Here is a 19397-nt window from a genome sequence, read left to right on the forward strand (position 1 = left end):
TAGCCTGCCTCGATTTAAAAACTGATCTTACACAGAACAAGCTCTTGTGTCGAATCAGTTGAGAAATATACACACAATATGCAAGTGATAATGGAATATTAGTATATTAATGGGGAAAACGATGGAAAAGTGATCTCCTTTTGAGACGTCACAATCTGTAGGTGGTTCAATATGATTACTTGATGGTTTTTGATTAACTTTGGTAGGTATGTCTGGCTGATATTTACCTTGCTTATGACTGTGACGTTAGTCGTCTTCATTGTCGATGCATTCATAACCTTCCTGAAGTACAACACTGTCACTCAAATGTCTGCTGACATAAAAAATCATATCGACTTTCCGGCAGTGACCATCTGCAACATGAACATGGTCAAAAAGAACATCATCCATTGCAATAATATAGCGTTTATAGGATTGGACACACTCTTCCTGAACTTTGGAGAAACTTTAGTGATAGAGGATAGATTAACAGATGAATGGGATTTGATCTTAGGAAAAATTCCAAACGGGGAAGAAATGTTGCACTGTGTTCGGGAATATTCCAACACCGTACGGGAGATGCTGCCAATATGCACTTGGAAAGGAAGACTGGAACCGTGTCAGAATCTATTTATAACTACGCTGACTGAGATGGGTGTGTGCTTCACATTTAATGGGGAAGGGAACCAGCGGTTACAGACATCACATTCCGGATCTGATGGAGGACTCGGAGTGTTTATTGATATTCAACAAACGAACTACTTTTATTCTTCTACCATTCAAGCAGGGATCAAGGTACAAAAACATGTAACACACTTCAAACTATACAAGGAAAAAATAAACATCAGTACTAGTTACCGTCTTCCTTGGAAGACGGTATACAGAGTTGAGGTGTTTTACAGTCTTCGGACTTTGCACTTCCTCTCTTTTTTCATTGGTAGAAAGTGCATGAAGTGAAAATTTTCAATTATTTCATTGGTTGAAATGCTCTTTAAGGCAAGGGAGATAATTTTCTGGTGTTCTAATTTTCGTACGACTTAACAATTTCTCAAGATTTTCAATCATAAAAAAATCGACAAAACGAACAAAAGAAAAATGCAATTCATGAAATTAACACACTACTTCTTTAAAAGGAACTAATACAAAGCATTTCTATGGTTACTTCATTTACAGCAATGTTTTCATTTTTGCATACATTTAGATTATGTTGTTTTTCATGCACAAATTAAAAAAATTGCTGTCTAATCTTAGACAATTACAATATTCACTTGTCATTTTAGTTTATATGTCATATTATTAAAATAAGTTGCAAGTAGACATTTAGAATAATTTTAATTGACAATCAGTGATTCCAATGCAACCAGTTTTGTTTGTATTATCAGTGGCATTTGAGAACTTTGCTAATCTTAAGAAGGAATAGGATAGTAAGATTTCATTACATATTATGTTGCTTAAAATTACCCCTGCTGTAAGTTTAGACTGTCTGTATCAGGTAAACTTAAAGTTTTTGTTTTTTTCAACACATCTGTTCTAAAACTATCCTATTCCTTCAGAATATTTTTTCCCCTTACAATTGCTCAAATTTGAATAACAATTATTAATCTTTTCCATCAAACTCTACGTATTTTATGATATAATTTTTGGCAAAACTATTACAATATTCTCAGGTCTTTATCCTCGTTAATTTCTAAAACAGTTGTACTGTACAATATGCAAGAATAATTTTTATGCAAATTTGAGCAATTTAAATCTTTTTAGTTTGTTTTGTTTCATAACTTTGTTAAAAAATAAAGATTTTGATATACACACTGAAAATCTCAGTTTCATTTGATATAGAGGCTTTAATCAGTGCTAAAACAGGGAACATTGATTTTGATTTCCAGTAAATATACCCTTCATAAATACAAACTTTTACAATGGGAGTCAGGACACAGCTTTGTAGGCATGATGTCCGTGAGATTATTTATTTTAGCTCAATTCAATAATAAAGGCAAGGGACATAATTCAACTTCGCTCTATAGAGTTGCTGCTAAAGACGGCAAGCTTTTTTTAAAAAGCTTTATTTGTTATTATAAACCCATCAATGTTTCGTTTTTTGATACTGTTGATTTCACAGAGTGTGATCCGGTTTTCCGGATCACCACACTGTGGTTTTCAGATTCTGTATCAGTATCCTCTGGAACTGATAACGTCACAATGCATCAACGCAACGTATTTTTGTGAAAATATTGACTGCGTCACAAACAAAACTGCGTACACGAATATAATGTCACTGTATATATGTGTATGTCTGCATTTATCATAATTTGGATTACCTTTAGTATCTTATGAATGTGGATTTAAGGGTATATAATAAACTTATCATTACTACAGTAACTTGATCCGAAGAGTTGGATCACGTCTCGTTGACAGGCGCGGGTCATCAGATCAAACTTGACGCTTCGCGTCTCATGTGATCTTATGATCCGCGCCTGTCAACTCGACGAGATCCGACTCTTCGGATCAAGTTACTGTAGTAATAATATATATGCATTTTGCAATATATGATAGAGATATATAAACCGACAGACGGAGCAAGATCACCTGATAAGAAATTTCGAAATTATTTGCGTACAAAATTTAAGACTCAATTTTCCTAAATATTTTACCAAACTTGAAAGAAGTTATATTCCTGATGATGTTTTGATGCGTTTTTAAAGATAAAAGGACAATCTCGCTGAAGAGGACTATTAAGAACATACTGTAGAATCATTTAAATTCGTAGGGGCCAATGTTCGTGGATTGCTGAATTTTTACGGGTTTGTGGGGACGTAATTTTATGGATTTATATATTTGTAAAAAAGATAAATCTAGAATGTCTTTATTCGTTAAGGATGTAAATTCGTGGGTGAGGGGTACCCACGAATTCCACGAAAATTGAGCCACCACGAATTCTAATGATTCCACGGTATGTTACGAGGAGACGCTTTGCGGAAACCTCGGGTGTGATTTGTAACCATGATAAGCACTGCGTTCTGGGATTCGAACATTGAATGCGATCCTTTTTGGAACAATAACATCATTCATATCTAATGAACTTGATGCCATGACGAAACCATTAAGCTTGACTAACGGATGTTGACCAATTATGTTTAAAAATCATAGGTCAAATCTGATTTGTTTCCGAGTCGCACTAACTGGGTCATTTACTAAGGGAAGTTTCGCCATGCATTTAAGTGAAAAATATGAATTATTGGAATTAATTCTACCACTCGTTCATTATAATGCTTTAGAAATAAAATATAAATACGTTACTGAAATATCAACATTTTGCCGTAATTTGTCTCTGTGATAAGACGGCATGATAGGCAACTGTAGAAAAAATATCTCCCAGAGCCCAAGTAGTAAAAGTATTGTATGTATCCTTGAGATTAAATATGCAAATTCGAGCTTTAAATCAAGCAAAACTCTCTTTCTTTCTCTCACATTTCCATGAAACTCGTCGTCCGAGAATGATATAGATAGCCTATTGGTTAAAAATAAGTTGCCTATTTTGTTGGAATTCGCTCATTAAGATTTACCCACAAATGCAGTTATATCAAATTTTCTTTCTTTGATAAAAAAGTACATACATAAAGAACATTAGATATAATCTCCTGAAATAAATTCATTGTTAACAGAGAATTCTATCTCCTTTATCCTCTATCTCCTTTATTCAATCAACTATTTACATGATTTCACGTGATTTCGCACCACCAATAAGGTAAATAGTTTTCTGATGTACTCAATGTTGATTGAAAAAGTAACGATTACGAGCAGTGATAATAAATCCTAAAAGGAATACAAATTAAGAGTAGAGCAAATGTAGACCCCTGGACACACCAAAGGTGGGATCGGGTGCCTAGGATGAGTAAGCATTCCTGTTGACCAGTCACACCCGCCGTGAGTCCCCCATGAAAGGTGAAGATAACGAACAAGTGATTAATCTCATAACTCCTATAAGCAATACAAAATTGAGAATTGTACACGGACTTGTGGAAACACCAGACGTGGGATCAGGTGCCTAGGTGGAGTAAGCATCCCCTATCGACCGGTCACACCCTCAGGTAAACGGAGTAATCCGTAGTAAAAAGCAGTGTGCCAAGAACAGAGTCTAACAATCGGTATGAAACACGTCAGACCACATTTTACCTAATGATAGGTTTATTGGCAAAGTAGATCGATATAACGACCATATAATTTGCGAAATACTGACTTTAAACAAAACTATTGAAACCCTTGCACTATTAACTTGTTTGTCAGTAGCTTGCCTCGATTTAAAAACTGCCCATACGCAAGACAAGCTCTTGCATATCGAATCAGTTGAGAGATATAAACACCATATGCATTGTGATAATGGAATATTGGTACATAAATATGGAAAGTTGACGATGGAGAAGATGAAATCATCCCGTTTGTCATAAAGTTGAGTAGTTAGTTTGCCGTTAATATTTACTTTCAATAAAATATCTAAGTATAAAGCAAAAGTGGACGACTCTCTCAACTGATTCGATGCGCAAGAGCTTGTTCTACGTATGGTCAGTTTCTAATTCGAAGCAGGCTACTGACAAACAAGTTGATGGTGCAGAGTTTCCAACAGTTTCGTTTGAAATCAGCATTTCCCAAATTCTATAAATGTTTATTCGGTATATACATACATACAAATATACATACATGTACATAGATACCAAGGATAACCCATGAAAGCTCGAAAGCTTATTTCCAATGGGGTCCTTTGATGCACGGATGTTTGCACTAGGGGATCATTTATGTGGGAGGAAACCAGAGTACCTGGAGGAAACCCACGTGTCCGAGCGGACAACCGCCATACTCTCTCACATACAGCCACTACCGATCACGGGGATCGAACTCGGGTCGTAGCGGTGAGAAGCGAGAGCGCTACCTCTGCGCTACCTGGATACCCTTATCTATGGTTGTTATAATGATCGAGTTTGTCAATACAATTTATCATTGGGTCATATGCTGTCTGACGTGTTTCATATCGATTGTTAGGCCGTTCTTTTCACACTGATTTTGACTACGGATAATTGCGTTTACCTGATCACGATGTAGGGTTCACGGCGGTTGTGACCGGTCGACAGGGGATGCTTACGCCTCCTAGGTAACCGATCCCACCTCTGGTATGTCCAGGGGTTCGTATTTGTATTACTTATAGGAGTTATGAGACTGATCGCTGTTTGTTATCTTCACCTTTGATGAACATTTAACTTCGATAACAAAATCAGAAATTTCAATAGCTGTTGCAGGCTTGTCCAGTTGAATTTTAACATAGAAAATTTCAAGCAGTGTCATTTGTTATATTTTCAAAATTTTTGAAGTGCTTGTCCAATTTTCATTAAATTGATGTGGAACGTGTTTTGGGATATGGGAAGAAAATTATGAATTTCTTTTCCCTGCCTTTTTGGAGCCCTAGAAGTAGGACTGCAACTACGAAGACAATTACAATATTGATTAAAAAAATTATCACTTGTGAACATCTGTCATTAAAATTGGGTGCTTATTATAATAGTGAACATGAATGCCACTACATAAATTATGAATTTCAGGGCTCCTGGATCAGAAGGCTTAGACTCAAGAGGGGTTCTATATCGATCATTAGATATTATAATATACATACTAATAAAAGTAGCTGATACTTAACGACTGGACAATATAGAGCATCAATTTGTTTCTCTTTCAAATGTTTTATCTTTAAAATATTTTAATTCTGAAGCATAAAAACTGTGGATTAAATCTCTATTTTAACTTTTTAACATTTCCACAACATTTTACATAGGCATAACTTTATTAATCATGGAAATTTTCAATGGTTATTACACTTTGAGTAAACAGAAATTGATCTCTGGACTTTGATATTGATTTCCCACAAAAAAGCTAGGAGACAATATGAATCTCAGGCGACAGTCTATGTACAACATCAATCTATTCTGATTAATATGTTATCTTATTTATAATTGTATTGTGATGACAGGTGGTCCTCCATGAGCCGGGGGAGGTTCCCCTTCCTTCCCTGGGGGGATTTTTGGTGGCTCCTGGACTGTCAGCTGAGGCCGTCATCAGGAGAACGAGGGTAGGGAAAAGTGTGGTATTCGTCTCTTTAACAAGGGTAGGAAAAAGTGTGGTATCCGTCTCTTTTAACAAATATCTAAACTATATCCATGATTAAACAAATCTAAACTACATGTACCCTTAGCAGTGCAAAATACACCTCAACTTGTCTGATAAGTATAGTTTCAAGATTTTTCATCACGAGTGATTTATAGGGAAGGGATGGAAGATTGATGACAGTGTATATTTTATGTGATCCTTGAACAAAAGGGGTAAATGTGTCCCTCATATGCATGAATAATTATTTGCAGAAAAAATTCCTAGATGAACCTTATGGTAATTGCTTAAACATTAAGGAATTGGGGAACCCTTTACATCGATACAAATCCTACAGCGAAAAGGCCTGCCGCATGGAATGCATGATAGATTATTTGGTCAGTGCTGATGAACACTGCAGAAACTGTCGTCACTTCCTCTACCCCGGTAATGTCACAACGAGCTGTTTCATAGTTTTGATTTTGCGATTTCGCTTGTGTAAAATTATAGTAAAGTTTGATTTTTTACAGGACCAGAACGTTTGTGCGAGTACAAGGAATTACAAGATTGCTTCGTATTTTATCGTGAGTTGTAACCATTTCTAGATAATTTCATAACCCTTTTTGTGCACTATTACAAGTCTTAAAAATGGGGAAATGATTTTACAAAAAAACCGATATCGCAAACTAACTGTCGACATGTAACATTTACATGGTAAAGTATACCCTATGTATTTTCAATTCAGGAAATGCATCGGCAAGTGATTTTACAAGCAACTGCAAGTGCAAAAGACCATGTAGCATGTACGAATACAAAACGTCCATATCGTATGCTCAGATCATGTCGGACTTTATGAGCACCTACTTTGTTACTGAGGGAGTTTTCTTGTCCAGCATTTATACAAAGTAAGAACAAGATAAAGGGCAAATGATTCAGATTAATAAAGAAGGCAAACAGCCATGATGATCACCACAATAAGAAATTTAAGATTTTGTTTTCTTTAAAGTACAATGCTTCTTGAATTCTTCAAAGTAGTCCCTATGACGTCTGATTGTGTTAACTTACGTGCTCTTATTGCTTTTTATTTCGTTTCAAAAGTGTATCAAATGAAAATATTTTTTCTTCATTTTTCAGAGACAATTTCATAGATTTGAAGATTTATTACGATTCCCTGATTGAGACTGCTGTAACGGAAGTCCCAGAGTTCAATATTTTTGAGATGCTCAGTAAGAGAAAGCTTTAAACACTCAGTTCAGATGCAATACTTTATCAAGAGCAGATGGCGTCTTTGTCTTTCTTTCTTTTTTGATGAAATTGTTGACACAAAATATGATTAATACATATATACCCCCAGTTCAATCTTAATTTGACATCCCGTATCTAAAAGAGAGAGCACGCGCAGAAGAAAACATGATGATGTAACGTAAGATGACCGTCAGTGGCTGTACAAGTCTTGTAAAACAGGGAGCATCTACCCCAAGTTTTTTCTTACTGTTCAAAATAAATATGGCTCTGTCGGAAGATGTTCTAACACTAAATCTTTTCGTAGCGTATTCGTTGCTTCGTCGTCACTACCCATGGTACTTACGTCATTCTTGACTTCACGCGAGTTATCATGTTTGAATGCGAGCCTAAACACACAGCAACCAATGGCAAATCGGAATACGATCACAAAACAAGACAGTATTGAAGAAACGACGTTGCAAAGAACTGCCAAATTGTTGCAATCTAGTCTGGTCTTGGAAAACGCAGGAGTGCCTTAATGTTCAATTCCCACTGTAGGGTGCATCAGAAGATTTTAGCATCGAATTAAAAACCTCCGATAATTTTATTGGCCGTGAAGCAGTATACATAATGCAGAAGCTTGTATTCGCAATGAGTCATTCAGCACACGTATTGTAGAACTTTTATTGGCCGTGACCACATTATACGTTATAGATATTTTTTTCTTGGCTATGAGCCCGTGGACGTACTGCAGACAGCAACACACGCTATAGCTCCTACATCAGCGCAGAGGACCGCATCGATACTACCGCCCTTCCCGATTTCCCAAACTCTTTAAAAAAGTGGTAGCTTAAAAGTCATAAGGGAGCCAATTAGTCTGTATCAGAGGTATATTCTGGTGACACTCAGGAATACCCTGGATAATCCCCATAATCCGTATCGATTCATAGTCCCTTGCAGTAGTAAGATTTGACGTAATGACTGGTGGTATTGCTCTTAATAGATCCGTACCTTGTGAAATCAAAATATACCTTCTCGTCTAAACATAACACTAATCCTTAACAGAATAGATTAGAATGAGGGAACCACTAGGGTACCCTGTGAATTTGTTTTCCTGGAATTTGGAACAATCACACATATTCCCATATTTATGTAACAATGTGTTATTATCACCTGAATATAGTGTTTATATATCTCAACATATTCGATACGCAAGAGCTTGTTCTGCGTATAGTCAGTTTTTAAATCGAGGCAGCCTACTGACAAAACAAGTTCATGGTGTAGGGGTTTCAACAGTTTCGTTTAGAGTCAGCATTTCGCAAATTCAATGGTCGTTATAACAATCTATTTTGCCAATACAACCTATCATTGGCTTAAATGCTGTCTGAGGTGTTTTATACTTATTGTTAAGCCGTTCTTGGCAAACTGAATTTAATTACTGATAATTCCGTTTACCTAATCAAGATATAGGGCTCACGGTGGGTGTGACCAGTTGACGGGGGATGCTTACGCCTCTTAGGGACCTGATTCCACCTCTGGTTTGTCGAGGCCATAGGCCTCATGAATCAGTGAGATAAGACATTTTTTAAAACTGGATAAATTAGTGTTTTGTGGTAATGACACATGTAGTTAAGCTTCCTGAAACATGAAAAAATTTATAAAGAGACACCATAGATCAGAGAGAAATATTTATTCATGGTTCGAATTTCCTCCATTGTTTACATATAGGTTATAGTGCAATATCCTTGACCCAGGCGCCTATGGCCGAGGCATCCGTGTTTGCCCAACTCTCTATTTTGTATTGCTTGTAGGAGTTATGAGATTGTTCACTGTTCGTTATATTCACCTTTCATCTTTCATACCTGAATATGTTATCTTGACTCCGATCCCAAGGTCTCCGAAGAAGAAACGAGCGCTCTCTCATTGATTGATTGATTGTATATTGCTAACGACCCACTCGAGAATTTTTCACTAATGGAAAGTCACCATTGCCGGTGAAGGACTGCAAAATTCAAGCCTATGCTCGGCCTTAGTAGCCTTTAAGCATGGAGGATTCTTTATCGTGCCACCTGCTGTGACACGGGACCTCAATTTCTGTGGTCTTATCCGAAGGACCGGCCCATTTAGTCGCCCTTATAACAATCAAGGGGGTACTGAAAATCTATTTTAACCTGGATCCCCACGGAATCTCTGATTGAACCACTTTCTCATAGAACAACCGAGACGCTTAAAATTTAAGAAATGCACTTTCAATAACATGGGGAAGCAGACAACAGGAGGGGTTTACTTCTGCCTCCATCCTCCCCCTTTTCGCCTTCCCTCCTTTTCTTTCTCTCTCCTCCATATTACCCTGCCCACCCTCAGAAACCGTATCTATAGTTCACTCTACAATACATTACATCAAACGTAATTTTTAAATACTCATCAGCTGTTATGTGTTGCTATTACATATATTTGTTGTTGCTATATCTTGCTGTTGTTTGTTGCTGCAGGTGATCTCGGAGGTCTGATGGGGATTTTCTTGGGTGCCAGTCTGCTATCTCTGGTTGAGTTGCTGGAATTCTTTATACTTCTTCTGAGACCTCGCAACAAACGGAACACCACCAAGGTACCTTCCACGGAGAATGGAGTGGTGTTGCACGAGGCGGGAGATAAAACTAAAACTCAGAACAGGGCCATTAAATGATTTAGCAAATTGGCAAACACAATTGGAAATTGGAAGACTAGATATATATTGACCAGAGGAAACTCAAATACAGAAAGAGGGTGTTTAAACAATTAAACTACTCCAAAGAATTAATATTTCAGCTGAAAAATCTATTGAATAAAATGTGAGAAAACAAAAACATTTTTTTTATTTGTAGCTACTTTATTACCAGGTGAAGATGTCACTGAATGGCTTCAATATTAGGCTTAATTATATATGTATCGGGTTTTCCTTTTCCCCAAGGTAACTAAATCTTTAATTTATTCTAAATAAGGCAATTTAGAAAGGTTTGTGGGTCTTGGGAGTCTGTTTTGTAGGTTTGATAAAAATATTGATGGGTATAAAAAGTCTGTTTTGTAAAGATAGTTACCGGTATGTGTCATGGAATGTTGTTTTGTAAGTATAGTAAGACTACCAGTATATCTAGGGGGACTATTATGTACGTTGAAAACATTTGTGATTAGCTACAAGTTGACTTTAATTTATTCTATGAGTCCCTGAAACGTTCTACTTTCCCACTTAAACGGTGAACGCACGGTGAGCAGATGGTGAACGCATATGAAGCTAACGCTGAGCGACGACTAATCATTAAGTGATTGATAAGTTCAGTTCAGTCTTGACATTGGATTATAACAGACTTTTCTATTGCTACATATTACACTCGATAATCTAGACGTTTTGTTTGTTTTCAGCTTTTGTAGTTTAGTTGTAGTTTTAGGTTCCTTTTTTATTCAGTTTTAAGGCTAAGATAACGAACAGTCATGAATCTCATAACTCATGTAAGTAATACAAAATAGATAGCTGGGCAAACACGATCCCCATGGACACACCAGAAGTGGTATCAGGTGCCTAGGAGGAGTAAGCATCCCCTGTCGACCGGTCACACCCGCTGTGAGTGCTTTATCCTGATCAGGTAAACAGAGTTACCCGTAGTCAACATCAGTGCAACAAGAACGGTCTAATAATCTGTATGAAACACGTCAGACAGCATTTCACCCAATGATAGATTGTATTGGCAAACTAGATCGTTATAACGACCATCGAATTTGCGAAATGCTGCCTTCAATCGAGACTGATAAAATCCCAGTACCATCAACTTGTTTGTCAGTAGCTTGCCTCGATTAAAAAACTGACCATACGCAGAACAAGCTTTTTGCGCATCGAATCAGTTGAGATATATAAACACCATATGCAAGTGATAATGGAATATTGCTACATAAATATGGGAAGTTGACGATGGAGAAGCTAAAATCATTCCGTTTGTCATATAGTTGAGTTGTCAGTTTGCCGTTAATGTCTATTTTCAACAAAATATCTAGGTATGAAGCAGAAGTGGAAAACTCTGTGGTGTCCTTTATTTCGAGCTCACAGGGATATATCGAATCGACATATGAATGAAAGTTATTATTGTTAATCGACAAAACGTCGTCGATATATCTAAATGTCGAATTGAAGACCACAGCAAGAGATACGTTCTTGAGAACTACTACGAGATAACCTAAGGATAACCCATAAAAGTTTAAATTAGCTTATTTCCAATGGGGTTCTTATATCTGTACAATATATATGATCAACAGACAAAAAGAACGTTCTCACATTCTCAGGTAGTACTTTTTCAATAAGTTCTGCTTCGTGGGAATATAAGAACTGGTCAGCTAACAAAGGAGCATGAATCATGCCCATGGGAATTCCAACAGATTGTTGGAAGACCTAATCACCAAAGACCATGAAGTGACACGCCGAATCCATTGGTTTGCAAAACTGAATGAACAGTGTTTTGGTACAGACTGAACCAACCAAATGTTGTTTCACCAAAATATCAATGCAAAATAGTTATGATAATGAAAAGTTATTTCTTACCATTTAGTTGTTGTGTTAATGTACATGAAATTTTCAAACGCGAAATCGCATAGAATGCTTTGCATTATAGCAGACCTCCGCCTAAAATTTATTACGTGTACATCACAAATGATATGATTTAATGATCATAAATTACAGCACTTTTGATCGAAGTACTTTGCCATTCTCACAATACCTTGCCCGGGAAGTTTCTAGTATACTGGTGGCCGTTTCACTAAACGATCGTAGATCGTAAACGTAGACTTAAATGTGAACGTAACACGTACGACCGTTTCACTAAAAGTTACGATTTGCGATTTACGATCAGTATTGATCGTAACCCTACGAGTGGTCTAGGGCTACCGTAAGTGTTCCTACATGCACGTAAATGAGCAATATGCCCGCCATGGTGGCCCGCCTGAGATCATTTTGTGGTAGTATTTACCTGACTGAGTTTGTTTATACTTTGTAGGAAGAAAACAATCACAATGACTTGCAGTCTGCTTTTGCACAAAAATAGTGTACAGTCCGAGCCCGAATCTTAAATCAATTAGAGTTGTCCTTCTTTGTTACACACGACCACAGAAATGCCAGTCTCACAGGGGTCAAGCCCGTTTTGGGTCCGGGCTCTGTGATACCACAGATATAGTAAATTCATTGTATCACAGAGTTCGGGCCCAAAACGGGCCTAGCCCCTGTGACCAGTCTGTTGAAGCAAATGTAAAGGCAATGAATTCATATTTTAAAAAGTGAGGAGGGGGTTGTAGTCCATATATCAAACTTTGCATGTAATGATAACGAGAACAGTTGTTAGAAAAGTAATATGGGGAGGGGGTATTGATACATGTGCCTGCATCACCGTTAGTTTCCGTCGGATCAATACCTTTGATGCAACTGACTAACTGCATAATACATGCACATTCGAATGATAAACATTACAAATTTTAAGGAAAATATTATATTAATTATAATAAAATGATCTGGTAATGGAAGAGGGGTTAAAATCCCAATTTTGCAAGTTCTGTAGTTTTATGAAGGTCGTTAGAAATTAAACATACAAACTAGACCTATATGTAAACACAGACAAGGGAAGGGTCATTATCGGACCCTTGGGGTTCCGACTCCTTGTTATAAAGTGCACTCCCGTGGGGATCCGGGTTAGAATAGGTCCTTAGTACCTCTTGCTTGTCGTAGGAGCTGACTAAATGGGGCGGTTCTTCGGATGAGACTGCAAACACTCAGGTCCCGTGTCACAGCAGGTGTGGCACGGTAAAGATCCCTCCCTGCTCAATGGTCGTAAGCGCCGAGTATAGGCCTAAATTTTGCAGCCCTTCACCGGCAATGGTGACGTCTCCATATGAGTGAAAATTCACGAGAGGGACATTAAACAATATAAAAATCAATCATCATAAAGTGCAATATCAATAATAATTTTAATAATGGAAACTTGGCTCACATGAGCAGATCGATACATGACACTTAAAATTCTAAAATGTAAATCTTTCATGTTATTTCTTATATCACCCCCCCCCCCCCATTTTAGTTACATGAAAATCAATAAAAATTATTCTATCAATTGTTTACTTGTATGGGTTACTGCAGACGATAAGGATATGTTTAAAACCATGAGGAAATAATGAATGGATATTTCTTTCCATGGTAGGATTAATTTTAAAACTACCTCCATAGAGAAAAGAGTTCTAAAAGGTCAGACGTAAATCACAATCGTAAGTGTTACGACTACGATAGGTTTCGTGAAACGCTCGTATACGTGCGAGTCAAGTGATCTTAAACGTAATCGTACGTTTACGATCTACGATCGGTTAGTGAAACGACCGCCTGGTCCCCAGAAGCACGCGACTGTGCATGAACAGTTATTTCCCTTGTCGTTGCTAAGCGGAATGTAAACACACCGCCATTTGCATTTTCGCCTCAGATGCTGAGCAATGAAAATCGTGCGATAAAAATAAAAGGCCAACGGCGTTTGAGAATACTAAGCGGGGGCTTGGGGGCGGCAGCCCCCGACAAGTCAAATATAGTTTTTTTTTTTAAATTCTTACCTTACAACATAAAATCATCTAAGCTGTTGTTTGCATTAATCAGATCGAGGGGTTGAAGAACTAGTCGTTGTTTGGCAATCAAAGGTTCCTTTGGCTTTGATGAAGTAAGGTTGGGTACGAGTATCGAGGGGTCATATACAGATTTAATGAGTTCTAGAAATTTAAGGAATGGATCTTGGCAGTCTGTAAGATATTTTTTTCGGATGCAGTACTGACTAAAATAAGTATCGTACAGAGATTTAACTGTGTCTCTGACCGGTAATGACTTTTTTAATGCACGCCAAGTAGATTCTATAGTATTGGTGTGTGCCCCTGTATCGGGATCTACAAAGTTTACAGAATGATTTACTTTTAAATGTTCGAACCCTTCTTTATCAAGAATATCATAAGCTTTCCAGCAATCGCTAATTATAGTTGTACCAGGCTGTATGTTGGCTTTTATTATTTCAAGCAGAGTTTCTCGTGTTCGATCTGCCACTGTTGTAAAAAAAAAAAAAAAACCTTTTCGTCTCCCTTTCAATCCCACCAAAAACACAGACACCGTCAACTTTCCGTCCCTTGTGAAATTTTCTTTTACTAAATTTTCTTTCGTCAATTTCAACAAATTTTCCCACTCCTCCTATTTTTTCTGAATTCTTCTCTAAAATGCAGGTACACACTTCTCTGGAATAATTATACCAATCAACAACAGTTTGACTTGCAATTTCAAGTTCGTGTCTCACGAAACTTTCACTAGCTTTGTATACCAAGAAATATGTTATTAACAGAACTTTTTCCAGCGTTAATTTGTGCTTTTCGAACCAGCTACCAGTCCTGATGAAAATTGTTTTGTTGCAGGTTTTGTTAGAACATCTCCATACAAATCCGTCGTTTGAATATGACGAATCCTTTCTTAATCCAAATTTCCCGTTGTCACAGCTGCCACAGATTTTGCCGTCCAGATTTATCAAAACAGATAATCCTATTAACCAGTGAATCAACTCTCTTACATCAGCACAAATAAAACAAAAAACTTTCAGTTTTAAGGGCATTTCATCGCAAATCAGCTGTTCAGTTTGTTTACATCAATACCAGTGACGTATCATACGAATATTCATGAGAATTACGTATACAAAGAGCACGCGACCATTTTGCTCCACAACAGATTCCATTTATTTTACAACAAGAAATGTAGGTCTTCTTGCATTATTTTTCATTTCGGATTTAAAAAACTGATTTAAAAAACAGTTTTTTAAACTTCATTTTTAACAAGGAATTCGAATTTGGGCTTATTTTTGTGATTTTTTTTGGTTTTAGCGATTTTATTGATCGCTAACGCGATCGTATATATATACCAAACCGACTTCGGCGGCACACATTTTAGCGTCATATTTTGGGGACCGGTATACCCCTTGCCCTTGCTATCGTCAATGTAAATCTTAATCACCCGTGCCTTTTCCCAATATCCCTAAAACGTTGTTGCCAGCAGAAGAAAACCTTCCTTGGTGCAAAATGACGTTGGATTTTGAAAGACGTTACAAATGACGTCATAATAACATGACGTCATAAACGTTACTCTAGCCTATCGGACTTTGGAGTGTCAGGCCATCGCACTTTGGTGTAGTGCGCCTAGAAATGATGGGCCAGGGCACTTCGGCTTGTAATGTTTATTCTTTTTGTCTGTTGATCATATATATTGTATAGATATAAGGACCCCATTGAAAATAAGCTAATTTAAGCTTTTATGGGTTATCCTTAGGTTAAGATATCATCATTTGTCATGCTATTCATGCAGTCACTTATTCTTTAACTGTTATAACTACATAGTGCTATAGATTATGCCAGGTTTCAATTTGTTATTCTAAATTTACAATCATGACATTCTGTGATATTTTATACCTGAATAAAATGAAATGAAGACCATCCCACTTTGGCGTAGCGTGCCTATGGGAGAGGGACCATCGCACTTTGGCGTGACCATCGTACTTAGGCATCTGTAACGCCGACAAACTATCGCACTTTGGAGTAGACCATTGCACTTTTGCGCGACCATCGCACTTTGGAGCAACCATTGCACTCTAGAGTACTACACACACACACACACACACACACACACACATTAAAAAGATACACATCGACGTTTAGTATATCGTGTATCTTTTTATATGTATATATGTTTTATATGTTTATATGTATAGTATTCGTGTATCTTTTTATATTTTTACTTATATTTTTAGCGATCATTGCGAAATATGATTATTATCCATCTATTATCTATCTATCTATCTATCTTGATATTGTGTGATTAGCCTTATACAGGTGTAATTATCTCTATACAGGTGTGATTGTATCTATACAGGTGTGATTGTCTCTATACAGGTGGGATAGTCTCTATACAGGTGTGATGGTTTCTATACAGGTGTGATGGTTTCTATACAGGTGTGATTGTCTCTATACAGGTGTGATTGTCTCTATACAGGTGTGATCGTATCTATACAGGTGTGATTGTCTCTATACAGGTGTGATTGTCTCTATACAGGTGTGATTGTAACTATACAGGTGTGATTGCCACTGCACAGGTGTGATTACCTTTATACACGTATAATTGTTTCCATACGGGTGTGAATGTATCGATACGGTTAATGTATATTCTATTTAAAGTGTTCCCTAATTAATTACAATTGATGAGAGGTTAAGAACATCTAGGATACCATTAAAATGTACGTCGCTTGAGGTCAACAGTTGATTCCTACCTTTGGGGAATGTCTTTAATATTTAATTTAGTATCAACAGTGAGCTAAGCATCAGTCAATACATTATTGCACACCGATATAAGGTATTAATGTGAAATTGTGAAGCTCTGAGATTATTCTCTTTCCAACAGAAGCAATGAGAAAACAATTCGATGAATTTGTTTCTTCAACTACAATTCATGGGATTAACAAAGCCGGGGATTTCAGTTTGACCAGACGCAGGTAACTATGGTAATTTATCCAAAGTCGAGTACTTTTTTACGTTGCCCAACTATGGTTTTTGAATCGGGGTTAGCTTGTTTTGTGGAAAAACGCAAGGAAAATATTTTAAATCTACAATGTTTATCTGGAAATCCCACAAATACTCTGAACAGACGCATACCGGTCCCAAATAAAATGTACACTGTAATGAAAGACTTGACATCGTCAAATCGGCTAGCGACAGTTCTTCAGTTGTATGGTACCGTGCAAAACGTCATTGATACGTTAGATCAATGTCTCACATGCTGACGTCAAAGAAAAATGATGCACTCGGCTAATAGCTCAGAAGTTTGCATAAAGTCCTGTTAGTTGCATGTCATTCTCTGTTTAAACGTTTCAAATAATTACACCTTTGATTTTGAAAACACAGTTTCCCGTCCTTATTTCAAAACAAATCAAAACAAAGTGTTAAAGTAGTTAGAGAGGCAAAGCGTAATCACACATGTATTTACTTCACCAACAAATTGGGGGAATCATAATTTTTTTTCCCAATAATCGTGAATAGTTGTTTATCATTGTTATTTTTTCCTCTTGTGTTTCAACACAAAATATCAGCAAACAATCGTCATCTTTCTCTCTCAGAGTTATAATATAGAACATATAGTCGTAGAATAACATTGGGGCTAATTTACCTTGATCTCTAAGTTCTGATGGTTACTGTTGATACTAATAATATTGGGGGCTAATTTACCTTGGTCTCTAAGTTCTGATGGTTACTGTTGATACTAATAATATTGGGGGCTAATTTACCTTGGTCTCCGAGTTCTGATGGTTACTGTTGATACTAATAACATTGGGGGCTAATTTACCTTGGTCTCCAAGTTCTGATGGTTACTGCTGATAGTAATAACATTGGGGCTAATTTACCTTGGTCTCCAAGTTCTGATGGTTACTGTTGATAGTAATAACATTGGGGGGTAATTTACCTTGGTCTCCGAGTTCTGATGGTTACTGTTGATAGTAATAACATTGGGGGCTAATTTACCTTGGTCTCCGAGTTCTGATGGTTACTGTTGATACTAATAACATTGGGGGCTAATTTACCTTGGTCTCCAAGTTCTGATGGTTACTGCTGATAGTAATAACATTGGGGCTAATTTACCTTGGTCTCTAAGTTCTGATGGCGACTGCTGATAGTACATGTAATAACATCAGTAACAAAAAAAAACCCCATTTCATATGTTATGAGAAGTGTTGCATGAAAGGTGAAGATAACGAACAGTGATACACCTCATACTCCTATAAGCAATACAAAATAGAGAGTTGAGAAAACACAGACCCCTGGATATACCAGAAGTGGGACCAGGTGCCTATGAAAAGTAAGCACCCCCTTTCGACCGATCACATCGGCCATGAACCCTATCTATCGATCAGTTAAACGGAGTAATTGTGAACGGAGTAATGTCAAAAGCAGCGTGTAAAGAACTGCCCAAGAATTCGTATGAAACAAGTCAGGCATTAATTCATCCAATGCCATGTTGTAATGGTAAACTAGATTGTTATAACGACCATAAAATTTTTGAAATCCTGACTTTAAACTAGACTGTTGAAACCCTTTAACATCAACTTGTTTGTCGGTAATGAATATTCTGCCTTGATTTAAAAACTGGTCATATGCAGAACAAGCTCTTGCGTAATGAATCAGTTGAGAAACACATAAGTAGTCATCATAAATGCAGGTAATAATGGCGTATTGCTACATAAGTATGGGAAGTGGACGGTGAAGGAGGTAAAGTCATCCAGTTCGTCATAAAGTTGTTATGAGGCACTCTCAGAACCATTAATGATAAATCCCTCCCTAATGAAAAACTTTAATGGATTCGTTGATGCAAAATATATTAGTATCATTATTGGATTTTATATCATTAATGGTTGCTACACTGCAATGCACAAACTTTATGAAGCGCGTTAATTTGGTGCTAATGCTACAAAATTCAAGAATATCATTAATGAATGTAAAGTTCATTCGCTAATATTAATGCATTTTCTTTTATTTCCAAAATTTCGGCCTGAGCATCACAAAAGAGACATTATTTGTCGAAATACGCATCTGGTGCATCAAAATTGGTACCGTATAACTTTTACATTACGACCCCTGGGTCGAGGCCCCTGCTGGTGGACTGTTAGTCCCCGAGGGTCTCTACAGCCCAGTAGCTAACTACTTCGTTACTAGCTTGGAAATACGGATGTATATTTAATTGCTGGGATAAAATTTAGAAATTCATTTCAAAATTAAGGATTATCTCCCTCATGCATAGCTCTTATCCTTAGACGAATTTGACTCCACTTTTCCCCTAAAATAGCTCTTACAAGTTTATTATTATTTCGAATTTCGAAAAGTTTGGCTTGAATATCGTTGAAGAGACATTATTTGTCGAAATGCACATCTGGTGCATCAAAATTGGTACCGTATAAGTTTTACATTTATCATTAGTGGACGAAATTGTGCATATTTCCTCATTTCACTTTATA

General features: G+C 37.0%; 1 protein-coding gene across 1 annotated transcript; it reads left to right on the plus strand.

Annotated features, from left to right (window-relative positions):
• Positions 1–234: 234 nt before the first annotated feature.
• Positions 235–10012, plus strand: LOC130051506 (acid-sensing ion channel 2-like). The gene is made up of 6 exons (XM_056153474.1): positions 235–774; positions 5990–6088; positions 6378–6549; positions 6848–7007; positions 7201–7328; positions 9819–10012. Exons 1-6 carry the CDS (start codon positions 235–237, stop codon positions 10010–10012), a joined length of 1293 nt encoding a protein of 430 aa, XP_056009449.1.
• Positions 10013–19397: the final 9385 nt, after the last annotated feature.

Source organism: Ostrea edulis, chromosome 2 (assembly GCF_947568905.1).
Source record: "Ostrea edulis chromosome 2, xbOstEdul1.1, whole genome shotgun sequence".
In the NCBI taxonomy this organism is placed as follows: Eukaryota; Metazoa; Mollusca; class Bivalvia; order Ostreida; family Ostreidae; genus Ostrea; species Ostrea edulis.